Below are 14,130 nucleotides of genomic sequence, written 5' to 3'. Positions count from 1 at the left end.
AGAATAGTACACACACACACACACACACACCTTCCATTCTTCCTTCCTACGATCCATCATAATTGGGCATTTTTTTCAACTGTCGGGTTTATGATGTGGTGGTCTGTGTTGATTTGTGTAATCTCTCCATGACTTAAAGTTAGACTCAGCGATATGATTTAGATACAAGAAGTAAACGGCATAGTGGGTCATTTTCCGCAACAACTAAGAGTGTTGAAGCGCAAGGCTAAACCTTTCTGCAGCGTGAAACGTACCCGTGCACATGCGCAAAGACTTAGTGTGACTGTGTGAGAGCGAAGTCTTGGATCGTACCCATCGCAATATCTGCAGTGCTGCTCGTGGCAACGTCATCTCGCTGAGTCTTACTTTAAACTCCCATTGAGAGTTGGTTCATTTGTTCGTTTTAACTTTTAAATGTGAAAGGTAACTTGACTGATTCGGGTTCAAAGCCGGAGGTCAGAGATGATAGGAGGGATGATGGGTCAATTGGTTATTGGTATACTTTTGTAAACAATGAGTTCTAAACTGTATCCTCTTCTTTTTGCTTTGCAGTCTCCATCTTCACTTTGGTCTTAAGATTTATACTGTTTGATCAAATAAGTATATCAATTGTAAAAGTATAACTGGCACACCTACATTGTTACCAGGAGCATGGAGAAAACTGTACACTGAATAGAAAGGAAAAGGAATTGAGAAAGTATGAAGGAGTTAAATAGGTTGGTTGTAGTAAAGGTAGTAATGTAGTAAAGGGTTCTTAGCTAGATTTCTTTTGACGGATTCGGCGATCATTGTCACCGATCCGGTCTGTGTTTCCTACAGTCATATGCTACCTGATCGCCTCAGCAAAGGAGAGGAGGTCAGTGGTACTCTAACACAATATCAATGCAATGGCGTGTGTGTGGAATATTAAAACATTGATTATACATTTTTCTACTTAGTTAATATGGTTCTTGACCCCAGGTTCAAACACTGTTGCCAACCTCTAGAATTAGTTTTTAGGAATTTACTGCACCAAAGTAGATTGAATGGCTTGTAAAGATAAGAGTACAGCTTTGTCTGATACATTTTATGAAAGTGATATACTAGACTACTGTAACTATTCACTAAGTATGTTCAAATTTTCAACTAAAGTGAGGTGTTTGGGGATGTTTTTCAAAACTAGGGGGCAGTCTTTTGTCACGTATTTAATGAATCTCCAACACTAAACTCCTAATCCTCCTGGCAGATTTTCTTTTTTTGCTTCAATTTTTTGAAGCACATTGTCTCAGAGAAGTTCTCTGCCATGAAGAAACCGAGGTGAGTGAAATGTCACAGAACAACAGAGACGTTTGAAATGTAAATGCACTTTTATAAAACATTGTCCATCTCTGAAATGGAAACCCTAGTCCTTATAAAGTGCACTACCATTACCAGAGCATTATTGGCCAGGGTCAAAAGTGGTGCACTATATAGGGAATAGGTTGCCATTTTGGGGATGCATACATTGTCATTCAGTCTGTACACTCAGTGTACAATGCCCTTAAGCCAATCTTTTAAATGTTTCAACAAGAGAGTTGTAAGTGTACATACAGCCACTCAGGGCAATAATGCTGTTATTTCATGGTCGGATTCCCACTGTGACAAAACAGATTTTTAGTTTTTTTTCTTTTTTTCTTCTCCTTCTCTCTGTGTTCTTTTGATCTCTCACTGGCTCTCACTTTTTCTCTCCTTCCCTCCCTCCTTCGCTCTTTTTTTTCTTTTTTCTCTCTCTCCTCTATCTGTCTTTCTCTCTGTGTGTGTGTGTGTATTGTTTCAGCATCCCTTTTTCTCTCCAGTTTCCACAGAAGGAAAAACTCTCATTTCAAAGACACTGATTTCACAGTGGACGACCTCTGCCAGTTGAGTAAGTTGTTTCCCTGGAGACATTTTGAGAGCTTGGGACTAAGGTTCTATCAGTGTTTTTGTCAAAATTGTGCTATTGACGTAGCCTTGTTCTGTTCAATGTTCTCTAGCCAAGTAGTACTCTAAATACCACAATTTATGTTGTTAGAAAAAAAATACAATAAAAAATGATTGACACCATTCAAACCAATGAGGGTTCGGAACTTAAAAGCCAGTTATCTCAATCATATTTTTGCAGATTGAACCTTGTAGTTCCAAGCTCTCGATTTGCAACAGTTTATTTTCTGGATCAAAAGGGGGCTTAGGTGTTGGGCCCATTTGCTTTTGCATTTTTAAAGCTTATTTCATGCAATTTTATGCATTTTGCCATGGCTAATCCTGTGTTATTTTGCTCAAACATAATAACAAAATATAAACTGTTAAATTAATTGTTTTGGGGAATTTTCAATTCTCCCTGAGTGTCTAACTTTTTTATTTTGGTGATTATTAGTTCTCAAAGATTATACTATAAAAAAATATATAGGTCCATTATGATTGATTATCCCGCTTATGCAATGACTAATTTAAACACATTTGTCGCTAGAAAATGTGTTCATTTGCGATAGAAATGCACTGAAGTAGCTATTAAGTTTACTAGATAGCTACAGTAGTTGCCGTGGTAACCAAACTGACTGACTTGCTAGCTTAGCTATCCAAACCATCAGTCCTCTTAGCTTGCAAAAAAAATCTAATTAAACAATGGCAATAATATTTTAATTCATATTTTGCTTTCAAAAGCAGCTCAAACATAGAACATGTAAGAATGATATTCATAGCCATTGAATATTGCTGTGCATTATAGGGAGATAATTCATGCTCTTCGCTAGTGCATCGTAGCACACACCTTCCACGTCAGACATTATGTTCCAAGGAACTTAGCCCCTCGTTGATTATCCCTTACATAATACATGTTTTCTTTTTTACTTTTTAAAAATGTAACTAGGCAAATTCTTATTTACAATGACGGCCTACCAAAAGGCAAAAGGCCTCCTGCGGGGACAGGGGCCTGGGATTTAAATTAAAAATACAAATATAGGACAAAACACACATCCCGACAAGAGAGAACACTACATAAAGAGAGACCTAAGACAACAACATAGCAAGGCAGCAACACATGGCAACACAACATGGTTGCAGCATAAAACATGGCACAAAGGGCAAGAAGGTAGAGACAACAATACATCACGCAAAGCAGCCACACCTGTCAGTAAGAGTGTCCATGATTGAGTCTTTGAATGAAGAGATTGAGATAAAACTGTCCCGTTTGAATGTTTGTTGCAGCTCGTTCCAGTCGCTAGCTGCAGCGAACTGAAAAGAGGAGCGACCCAGAGATGTGTGTGCTTTGGGGACCTTTAACAGAATGTGACTGGCAGAACGGGTGTTATATGTGGAGGATGAGGGCTGCAGTAGATATCTCAGATAGGGGGGAGTGAAACCTAAGAGTTTTTTTTATTTTATTTTTTATAAATAAGCATCAACCAGTGGGTCTTGCGACGGGTATACAGAGATGACCAGTTTACAGAGCAGTATAGAGTGCAGTGATGTGTCTTATAAAGAGCACAAGACGTGTGGTAGAATAATTAGTATCGCTGCTAATGAGGATGGTATGCCATAATAATGAGAACTTTAGATAGTTCATTATTATATGTTACATGAGGATAGAGGTTTGTACAGTGGTGCTATTGTGAAGAAACTTTAGAAAAGCCATGGTATGAATTCCCACTGTGCTACAGTTCTGATTTAACATGATGAGCTTTTATGTTTTGTCCCCTTGACATGATACACAGCGCTTTGAACGGAGCTGCATTTACAGCTACTGGCAACAATTCACCAGATGTCCAGTTTGTGAACGCAGCCTCCACCCACCTCATTTCATAATTATTATGTTTGTTGATATCAACTTTTGCGTTCACAGACCTGTTTGTCTCCATGTTAACTATTGAGGCTGGGTTTGACTACAAGCTGTCACCTACTATGACGTCTCTGACCATTAGATGTCATGTTATGATTCCTCGAGCCAAATGGGATCCCCTAAAACGACAGAACTATTGTCCATATCTCTGGCAAAAGGCATGTATTGTTTGACTAAGAATTGTTGTGGTTTCATGAGACACAAAATTCTTAAATATCAAACGTATACATGAACCAACATACAGACAACATTCCTGCCAAAATGTCACAATTGGCAACTTCCAGTGTATTTTTAATTAGTACCTCCCCTACAACTAGTCTCTCCTCTGTGATTTGTCTGATGGCCTGTCCGCTAAACCCGTGTCTCCCGTGTGATTGGTGCAGAGTCCAGGGACCGGGGCAGCGTGACCAGTCTGAGCAGTGACTTCTCTCTGATCACAGAGGACGTGGGCGGAGCCACTTGCCTCACCAACGACGCCGTGGACCTGTTTTCCGGCCAGCCCCTGGCAGCCTCCAGCTGGTGAGTTCTCCTCCCCCTCTCCGTCTGTCTATTGGTGTGACCCGAAACATTAGTATAAAAATAATTATCTTAATAAAATCATTTAGTTAGCAGACTCTTTGTTTCTGCCCTGCTCTGTATGTTGTGTCATGTTGACAAGTCTTCAGAATTCAGTATGGTTCTAACTTCTATGGAGAGAATGTGTTCTCAGCCAACTTGCCTAAAAGTAATACCAAATGAAGGGTAAGATAACGTCAAACCTAACTCTCCTTTTCTATGGCCTCCCAGGAGGAAGGGACGCAACTCATCCCCACAGACGGTGCTGTGGAACCGGCCCAACCCCCTGCAGGAGCGGCTGGCCCACCCCCTCAGTCAAGAAGCCAAGTCCTCCAGCTCGTCCACCTCCAACCAATCAGAGCCGGGTTTTACGCACGCCGGCAGCAGTCCTATGTCTGTGCCCGGGAGAAGGTAAGCCTTCACTTAGAAGTCAGTCGTAGTTTTTTTATTTGAAAGATTTATTTTCAGTCTATTCAGAAGGCGATGGTATGAAATGAGTGTGGAAACAGAAATAGAGGTGCAGCATGGGGCCGGGATTCTGTGTATACAGTTGAAGTCGGAAGTTTACATACATCTTAGCCAAATACATTTAATCTCATTTAAAAATTCCCTGTCTTAGGTCAGTTAGGATCACCACTTTATTTTAACAATGTGAAATGTCAGAATAATAGTAGAGAGAATTATTTATTTCCACTTTTATTTTTTTAATCACATTCCCAGTGGGTCAGACGTTTACATACACTCAATTAGTATTTGGTAGCATTGCCTTTAAATTGTTTAACTTTGGTCAAATGTTTCGGGTAGCTTTCCACAAGCTTCCCACAATAAGTTGGGTGAATTTTGGCCCATTCCTTCTAACAGAGCTGGTGTAACTGAGTGATGTTTGTAGGCCTCCTTGCTCGCACATGCTTTTTCAGTTCTGCCCACGATTTTCTATAGGATTGAGGTCAGGGCTTTGTGATGGCCACTCCAATACCTTGACTTTGTTGTCCTTAAGCCATTTTGCCACAACTTTGGAAGTATGCTTGGGGTCATTGTCCATTTGAAAGACCCATTTTGTGACCAAGCTTTAACTTCCTGACTGATGCCTTGAGATTTTGCTTCAATATGTCCACATAATTTTCTTTCCTCATGATGCCATCTATTTTGTGAAGTGCACCAGTCCCTCCTGCAGCAAAGCACCCCCACGACATGATGCTGCCACCCCCCGTGCTTCACAGTTGGGATGGTGTTCTTCGGTTTGCAAGCCTTCCCCTTTTTCCTCCTGTTTCCTAATGTGGATATAGATACTTTTGTACCTGTTTCCTCCAGCATCTTCACAAGGTCCTTTGCTGTTGTTCTGGGATTGATTGTACTTTTCGCACCAAAGTACGTTCATCTCTAGGAGACAGAACGTGTCTCCTTCCTGAGCGGTATGACGGCTGTGTGGTCCCATGGTTTTTATATTTGCGTGCTATTGTTTGTACAGATGAACATGGTACCTTCAGGCATTTGGAAATTGCTCCCAAGGATGAACCAGACTTGTGGTGGTCTACAATTTTTTTCTGAGGTCTTGACTGATTTTTTTTAATGTGCTTTTCCCATAATGTCAAGCAAAGAGGCACTGAGTATGAAGGTAGGCCTTGAAATACATCCACAGGTACACCTCCAATTGACTCAAATGAGGTCAATTAGCTTTTCAGAAGCTTCTAAAGCCGTGACATAATTTTATGAAATTTTCCAAGCTGTTTAAAGGCACCATCAACTTAGTGTATGTAAACCTTTGACCCACTGGAATTGTGATACAGTGAAATAATCTGTCTGTAATTGGAAAAATTGCTTGTCATGCACAAAGTAGATGTCCTAACCGACTTGCCAAAACTATAGTTTGTTAACAAGAAATTTGTGGAGTGGTTGAAAAACTATTTGTAATGACTCCAACCTAAGTGTATGTAAACTTCTGACTTCAACTGTATGTGCTTCAGACAGCGTTAATTGCTAGACCAACCTCAAGCACAGTCCGTCAGTTTATGGGCTCCAACCACAATGATGAGAGGGATGCCATGTTTTAGCTACCTGTCTGTCTGCCTGTCTTTGTAAATGGATTGACTGCAACTGCATGAAAGGTGAATGAATAACTGCATGTTACATTTTAAAATCTAACCCAAGTGTATGACGATCTGCAGAGGGAAAAAGGGTGTTGTCCCAGGCCAGACGCTCAGGCCCGAGGCACACATGTCCATGAGACATTGTGGTGAGGCAGTGTTTTCTAATGGAGTGACAGAGCAGACCTGTATTCTAGCTTTTCAGTAGTGCATGCGTGGCAGTTGATCTCTCAGTGCTGCTTAATAATACCTTGCTTTGTAAAGAGGAGATCTGGATACTTACGTGTGTGTCTCTGTGTGTATCTGTGTGTGTGTCTCTCTCTGTGTGTGTGTCTCTGTGTGTGTGTGTGTGTGTGTGTGTGTGTGTCTCACCGGTGTATTAGTGCAGCTCCTCTTACTCAAGCTCCTTGGTCATTTTCAATTTGCATGAAAATGGAAGGTGTGTGCTTTGGTTTTTGATTCAAACTCCAATTTTTCCACTAACATTAGTGTATTCAGTATGTGTAATGTCCATGTGACGTTTTTCTGTGCATGTTGACTTGCCTTGTTAATTCTTGAGGGGATAAATAACATTCTATTGGGTTGAATTGAATTGAGTGTTGTCCATTAAAGCAAATCTAGAGTTGCATTTGACCATTAACTTTTGCCACGGAGGTCACAGCCCTGGGCCATGACGCCCCACCACTGACCTCACAGCTCGTTGCCCTTTAACTGAGACCCTCGCAACTTGCCCATGACCCCTGGACACTCTCTCTCCTCTCTCCCCATTTCATTTCCTTATTTTTCCCTCCCTCTTTCACATTTCCTTTTACTTCCACTCTCTTTGTTTGTTTCTCCTTCTTCCCCCCTGTCCTTCTTCTCCCTCTACCCCATCCTCCCTCTCACCACTCCCTCTCTCCCCATCCTCCTGTCTCTACTCTCTCCTCATGCCCTCTCTACTCTCTCACCCCCACCGTCTCTCTCCTCTCCCTCCTTCCCCCTTCTCTCCCCACCTCTTATCTTTCTACTGTGGCCAGGCTGGCGGCAGAGTACGCCCGCTCAGGCTCCTCCCTCTCCACGGACTACGGCAGCTGGCAGATCGTGTCAGGCTGCGGCTCCATCCACGACCGCGGACAGTTCCTGCCAATCCCCACTGCCACCAACGACTTTCCCCTCCCCTTTATCTTCCAGGACGAGGGGCCCAGCGGACGCATGTGAGTCTACGGGTTGCGTCCCCAAATGGCACCGGTCCCCTATATAGCCAGGGTTAGGGCTCAGGTCTAAAGTAGTGCACTATATAGGGAATAGGGTCTAAAGTAGTGCACTATATAGGGTCTAAAGTAGTGCACTATATAGGGATAGGGTCTAAAGTAGTGCACTATATAGGGAATAGGGTGCCCTTTGGGACGCAGCCTCAGATCACGTTCCGATTCTCACCCCTTCTCCCGACAGTGTGTGCAGTCGCTCACTTCCCCCGGTATGTTTAAAAGCATTGGATTGGTGCATAGCTGAAGGGAGTTTCCACCGAATTCCTCACACCAGTGCATTCCTTTTAAATCCACGAGGGGGAGTGTACACTTCAGCAGAATGATAGAGAATTGGAATGCAGCCGTGCACATCTCTAACTCTCCGGAATAGCGCTCCTCTCTATCTCTTCTCGTCCCCCCCTTTCTTCCTTATTTATTCACCTCCTCCTACTGTACCTGTTCTGTTCCTATGTGAGAGAGGAGGCAGAGGTACAGGGCTCAGTGAGGGGCTGGCCCTCTGCTGTGTTTGTGTGTGTGGCACACACCTGCAGGGTTAGATGGTGTGTGTTTTAAGTCACAAAGCACAAAAAGAGTGTGTTGGGCATGGTGCGTGTGTGTACACATGCACTACAGTGTTCAGCAGACTGTTTAGACCGTCTCCATAAACACTACACACTGATAGTCTGAGCAGTGTGCACATTTGTGCTCGTGTACTTTTCAGACAAGGGAACTGAAAGTTTTTTTTCCTCATCATTCTTCGTCCCGGAGGAATAAGTACAACTGGAAGGGAAGAGGGAGGGAGTTTATTTTCCGTCTGTCTCTTCGTTTTCCAGACTCCTTCTCTTTCCAAAGGGGGGACACATTTCCATTTCAACTTGATCTGGCTGATAAATTGAGTGTCACGAACAACGCTCGCAGGCGGCATAGACAAATAACATCTATCCATCTTGATTTGAAGGAAGAACGAGGAGAGACAGCCAGCCAGACAGCATGCGGTCTCTGATTGTGACTTTCCATGTACACTGTGTCCCTCTTTCAGAACTAAAAGATGGGTTCTCGCTTCTCTTCTTATTCCTCTCTTCTTGTGCCCTTCTCCCTCTTCTCTCGCCCGTTTCCTGCCCTTTTTCTCTCTTCTCATCTCTTCCTTAAATTCACTCTCCTCTCCAACTTGTTTACTGTCTTCTCCTATGTCTCACTCCACCCTCTCCACCCCCCCTGCCCCTCTCTTCTCTCCCTCTCTCATCCCTCTCTACCCTCCCTGTCTCTCGCTCTCCCAGTTGCCCGTCCCCTTCGGAGCGTCAGGCTCGTCTGGAGACGGTGAGGGAGTTGTTCCTGGCTGCCTACAGCTCCACCGTGGGCCTCAAGTCTAGTGCGCCCAGCCCCTCCGGTGCCATCTCAGGCCTCCTGGAGCAGTTTGCCCGTGGCGTGGGCCTCCGGGGCACCAACAGCATCGTCTGATCTAGGGTCAGGTCTCCCCACCCCAAATGTGAACTCTGGGCCCGTAATCATTGTATTCATAAAGTTCTCAGAGTAGGAATGCTGATATAGGATCAGTTTTTCCTGTTAGATCATATGGACAGGAAGTCCTGATTCTAGATCAGCACTCCTACTGTGAGGCTCTTTGTGACTATGGGCCCTGACCCCCGCCCCTCCTCCCTCCCACTAAATCCCGTCCTATTGAATTGCGGTCCACAATCCGCATTCATCTCCATCGAGGGAAGAAACATATCGTATGGACTCTAATAAAAATAAAAAGTGCCAAACTTCTCTATTCAGGGGTTGAAGCGTCCTTTTATATTTGTTATATTTTTTTATATATATATATATATATATACATACATCTCAAACGTTACATACCATGGGTTTATTTTGTTCTTTAAATTTTTTAAATTCTTTATTCATGCATTTCCTACGTTCTCTCTGGAGTTATTCCTTTTTTGTTTGCCACATTTTTTTGTCGATTCAGGGAGTGTCTTGGGGGGATGGCAATGTCAGCCACACTATCAATAAGAGACAGATGACCATTGTACTTTAACGTATGGAGCATTTTTCTTAGGGATTCGGTGCTATGAGTGTGGTCAGAGTAAAATTTGACTTGTTACATTCAAAGCATATTATGTGGAGTTATTTCTTTTCTGTTTTTAAATTATTTATTTTGGATTTAACGTGCCGATCTGTCCTAAATCGAGGACGCCACACTTCTCTTTAGTGAACGAACACTCAAGAAATCTGCTATTCACTGTTGAATCAGAAGCTGCTATTCAGTGTTGAATCAGAAGCTGCTATTCAGTGTTGAATCAGAAGCTGCTATTCAGTGTTGAATCAAAAGGAAGCGTTAGCCATATAATTGTAGTGAGTACTGTGGTTGTCATACAAACAGCACTAGCTAAGTGTGTCAGGGCAATGGAAACATGCTGTTTCTTTTTAGAACCAAATTTGGCATAGAAAAGTTCAAAAGTTCAAAACATCAAGCTGGATGTAGCTTAATTCTGTAGAATTTAATATGTTGAATCCTATCAGCCTATATTTGAATTGGTTACTCGTTTTTAATAATTTGACTTTTTAAGGTCTGTTAAGTCACTTTTATGTGCAGACATTTAAACAAAGAAATGTTGCGTTGTCTCCATACAAAACATTTTCACACGGTCTTCAGTATGTCTATGTGCACATACACACCATCATTAGACTGGTCCCAGACCTGTTTGTGCTGTCATGCTGACTCCTACGGTTGTGGCATGAACAGATCCAGGTTACACCATCATTACCTGGGCTTCAGACCACATACCAGAAGCCAGACCTATTAGTTGGCTGCGTTGAAAGTTCTTTAAAAGTCCTTCACAAGGTTTAGATTTGAGCCCACTTCTGACAGCTATTCGTATGCTCATTCACTTCATCTCAACTTTTTTTCTCTCAGTTGTGCGACCTGATGGCTCCGAGCCACCCTGCTATCATCCTTTGTTATCATTTTATGTATTTTGTGGCTGCGTTCCAGACCGGCTCGCAACACCTGGATAGGTGTTAAACATATCTTACTGCATCAGATCTAGCAATCTGAAACCTGACTGTGCAGTCAAAGACATGGCACAGAACCATTGGTCAGTGCGAGCAGCATGACTGCAATGCAGTCAGCCTGGAACGTGACCTCTCTTTGTGTCTTAAGCCCCCGGAGGTAGTGTGGGAGACATCTCTTTAAAAGTTTTGAATCTAGATCCGTCTCGTTACACTACACAAGTATCTCTTCTGGACCTAGTTTGTCCTCAAAGTAGTGTAGTATAAAGAGGCCCTAACATTGTTAATAGTAAATTCAGCTAGTTTGCTTAACATTGACAATATTGTCAGACTAGCTACATTAGCCATATTGACAAGGTTGTAATAGTCAAAACATGGATTTGTTGCCATCTTTTGGTTGAAAAGGTAAAAGCTTAGTCCGTGGTGAAACATCTCAACTCAGTTTCCCACTTGTAATTGCGACTTGGAGGGTCTTTCAATTGAAATGTCCAACTCGGAACTAGAAGATTCAGATAACTTATAGCACTTGAACGCTTCATTAATGGCCTAGTTAAAGCTCTTATTGCTGCATGAGCCAGTAGACTGGAACAGTTCACTGCCACTGAACAGTGATCTCTCCCTATCCTATCCTCTCCATGTTCTCAGTTCCTCTTTGAGATCCGAAACAAGCCTTTCAGATCAGGAAGATGAGACTTTGGCCACGTTACAGGCCACCTACGTTGCTGTTGCCTGCCAGTTCACATCACGACTGGATAGGTGTTTAAACATATTTAACCACGTCATATGATTAAGAAAATCGGATGCCCGACTGCTAAATCGATGACGTGGCACGCAACTATTAGTTGCAGCATTACTGCAATGTAGTCGGCCTGGAAAGCGACCATTAGGCAGGTAGCGATTATGTGGTCCAATGGCAGTGTTGTGGCGTCATTGCGTTGAGAGAATAGTTTAATGCCTCGTTCACGTCATGTCGGAGACTCTGAAATGTACGACTTGCTTATTCGTTGTAGAAAGATGATACTTGGGTTTTCCACTTGAAGTATCAGAATCAACCAATATGAAGCTCTACGCAAATTATTTACATTCAGTTTAACTTAAAGGTCCCGAGTTTTCGACAAGACGTGAATGCAGCATTAGGCAGCACTTACTGGGATTTGTTTAGCTTGATTGCGACGCCAAATTGTTTTGACAGCTGCTGTACAGTACCATACCTCAGGAGCCTTTTTTTGTGCCTTTTCACCTGGAGCAGTGGAAGAGATTCTTATACGGCTTGAGTTGTTTTTAAAAATACTTTTTCAGAATCCACAACGAAACAAATACGCGCTAGCTACTATGATTTAAAGTGCATAAGTAGTTTCTGTCAGTGGAACCGCAAACTTCAATCTAGTGGCTTTTCCCCTCTATCAATCACTTGAATGCAAAATGATTAATATTTATTCAGTCTTTGTTCAATCTTCACAAGGTTTAGATTTGAGCCCACTTCTGACAGCTATTCGTATGCTCATTCACTTCATCTCAACTTTTTTTCTCTCAGTTGTGCGACCTGATGGCTCCGAGCCACCCTGCTATCATCCTTTGTTATCATTTTATGTATTTTGTGGCTGCGTTCCAGACCGGCTCGCAACACCTGGATCTCATTTGTCAATGGCAATTTATCATAATGAAGAGTATTCTGTAAAGTCTGTTGGGATGAGATCTTTCTGTCAATCAGTATGACATAGAGCTGTTAAGGGGGTAGTGTTAAAATTTAAGGTTATTGGTGCGAGATGTTACCTTTTCTAGAGTACTCACTTGTCAACCAGTGTGCGGACTGATGCAGTATTGTACATCTGGGTATACCTCAATTGTCTATTCTCTGTCTCATTCAATCTTCCAAAAGTATTTTTTATTGAACCTTTATTTAACTAGGAAAGTCGGTTAAGAACATTCGTATTTACAATGACGGCCTACACCGTCCAAACCCAGACTTCATTGGAAGCTTACCTGGTTGCTTTCACTTGTTCAATCCTTTAATATCAAAAGGAAACCACTGTGCCATTGGTCCTTCCTCCCACCTGAATTTGAGAGATGTTTACTTTTTATTTTTTATGATTTTAATTGTTTTACTACCATCATATCCTGTAGTAATCAACTCTGATATGATTTATCATACCAAAGAAATATTGAATATGTCCATGGTAGGATACATTGGTGGCACTTGGTTCTATTCCTATAGGTCCCTGATGGTGGCTATAGGCAGCCCGCCAGCCCTAAAGCCCCTAGATCGTTTACAGTTGATCCACACCACCCACTTCACACTGGGCACTTACCTTTTAGAATTACACAAGCACCTCAAGCGATGGTCCCGTGGTCCCGTGTGGCTCAGTTGGTAGAGCATGGCGCTTGCAACGCCAGGGTTGTGGGTTCAATTCCCACGGGGGGACCAGGATGAATATGTATGAACTTTCCAATTTGTAAGTCGCTCTGGATAAGAGCGTCTGCTAAATGACTTAAATGTAAATGTAAATGTTAAAACTAGTTTAATATAGTACTTTTAGTATGTTTTTTTTTTTTTGTACCCCTCTTGATTTTACTGAAATGCTTCATTGCACACTAATTTTACTTATATTGTCTGTGTCAATAGATTGACGTGTTTTTCTTTAATCATGTTTTTAAGTTGCTCTTTAATTGTCGCAAGTGAGGCTACATTGAGAAAGGTGAATTGATCTGCAGGTGGTAATTATGAATAAAGAAGAAACAAAGGTTTGTTTGTATGTACAATCATTTCTACCCTGAGTCATTGGTGCTATATTTTAGACTTTAAAAGATGTGCAGAGAAACAGGCCACTGGCTGTAGATTGGCTCTGCTGGCTGTTCTGATTTTCACATTCTCTGCAAACCCAGTGTTTTAATCACAGAGATCATATAATTCTGATTTTCACATTCTCTGCAAACCCAGTGTTTTAATCACAGAGATCATATAATTCTGATTTTCACATTCTCTGCAAACCCAGTGTTTTAATCACAGAGATCATATAATTCATTATGATTAGTCTATAAGGAATGATATAATTAATTATATCTAATTATATGGTTCTGATCATTTGGTGACAGCAGCCTATGTGGCAAGCCAACATTTTTTAAATGTGTATTTATTATTTAAAAATGTTCTATGGTGGTCCACCCCCCCCCCCCCCCTCCTCTTTTGTCCTAACTGTGAAGCTCCACTGGTGACTTATAGTGGGACAATATCACAAATTCGTGATTACTTATCAGTTCCTAACCACACACCCCTATTTACTATCTTCTTTAAAAAGAAAACAAATACACAGTTGAGCTTCATAGGGCACACACGTTAATGCCGCATTAACTTGAAATCCAACATTCTGCTGCCAACAACTTCTGACAGTCTCTGCCTCCACCTGCCGATGGCTAAACAGAAATA

General features: G+C 42.0%; 1 protein-coding gene across 1 annotated transcript in view; it reads left to right on the top strand.

The window, feature by feature from the left end:
• Positions 1–9,468, top strand: part of LOC129815659 (myotubularin-related protein 14-like) — a gene marked incomplete in the record, with an annotated part of 24,841 nt that extends 15,373 nt beyond the window's left edge. Inside the window, 7 exon segments of the mRNA XM_055869656.1 lie at positions 820–856; positions 1,226–1,296; positions 1,815–1,882; positions 4,216–4,351; positions 4,619–4,798; positions 7,488–7,664; positions 8,975–9,468. Coding sequence (XP_055725631.1) covers positions 820–856; positions 1,226–1,296; positions 1,815–1,882; positions 4,216–4,351; positions 4,619–4,798; positions 7,488–7,664; positions 8,975–9,155 — 850 coding nt within the window.
• Between the last annotated feature and the right edge of the window lie 4,662 nt (positions 9,469–14,130).

This window comes from Salvelinus fontinalis, chromosome 18 (assembly GCF_029448725.1).
Source record: "Salvelinus fontinalis isolate EN_2023a chromosome 18, ASM2944872v1, whole genome shotgun sequence".
Taxonomy (NCBI): domain Eukaryota; kingdom Metazoa; phylum Chordata; class Actinopteri; order Salmoniformes; family Salmonidae; genus Salvelinus; species Salvelinus fontinalis.
The sequence above is the reverse complement of the archived record's forward strand: the minus strand, read 5'-3'. Positions and strand labels throughout refer to the sequence as shown.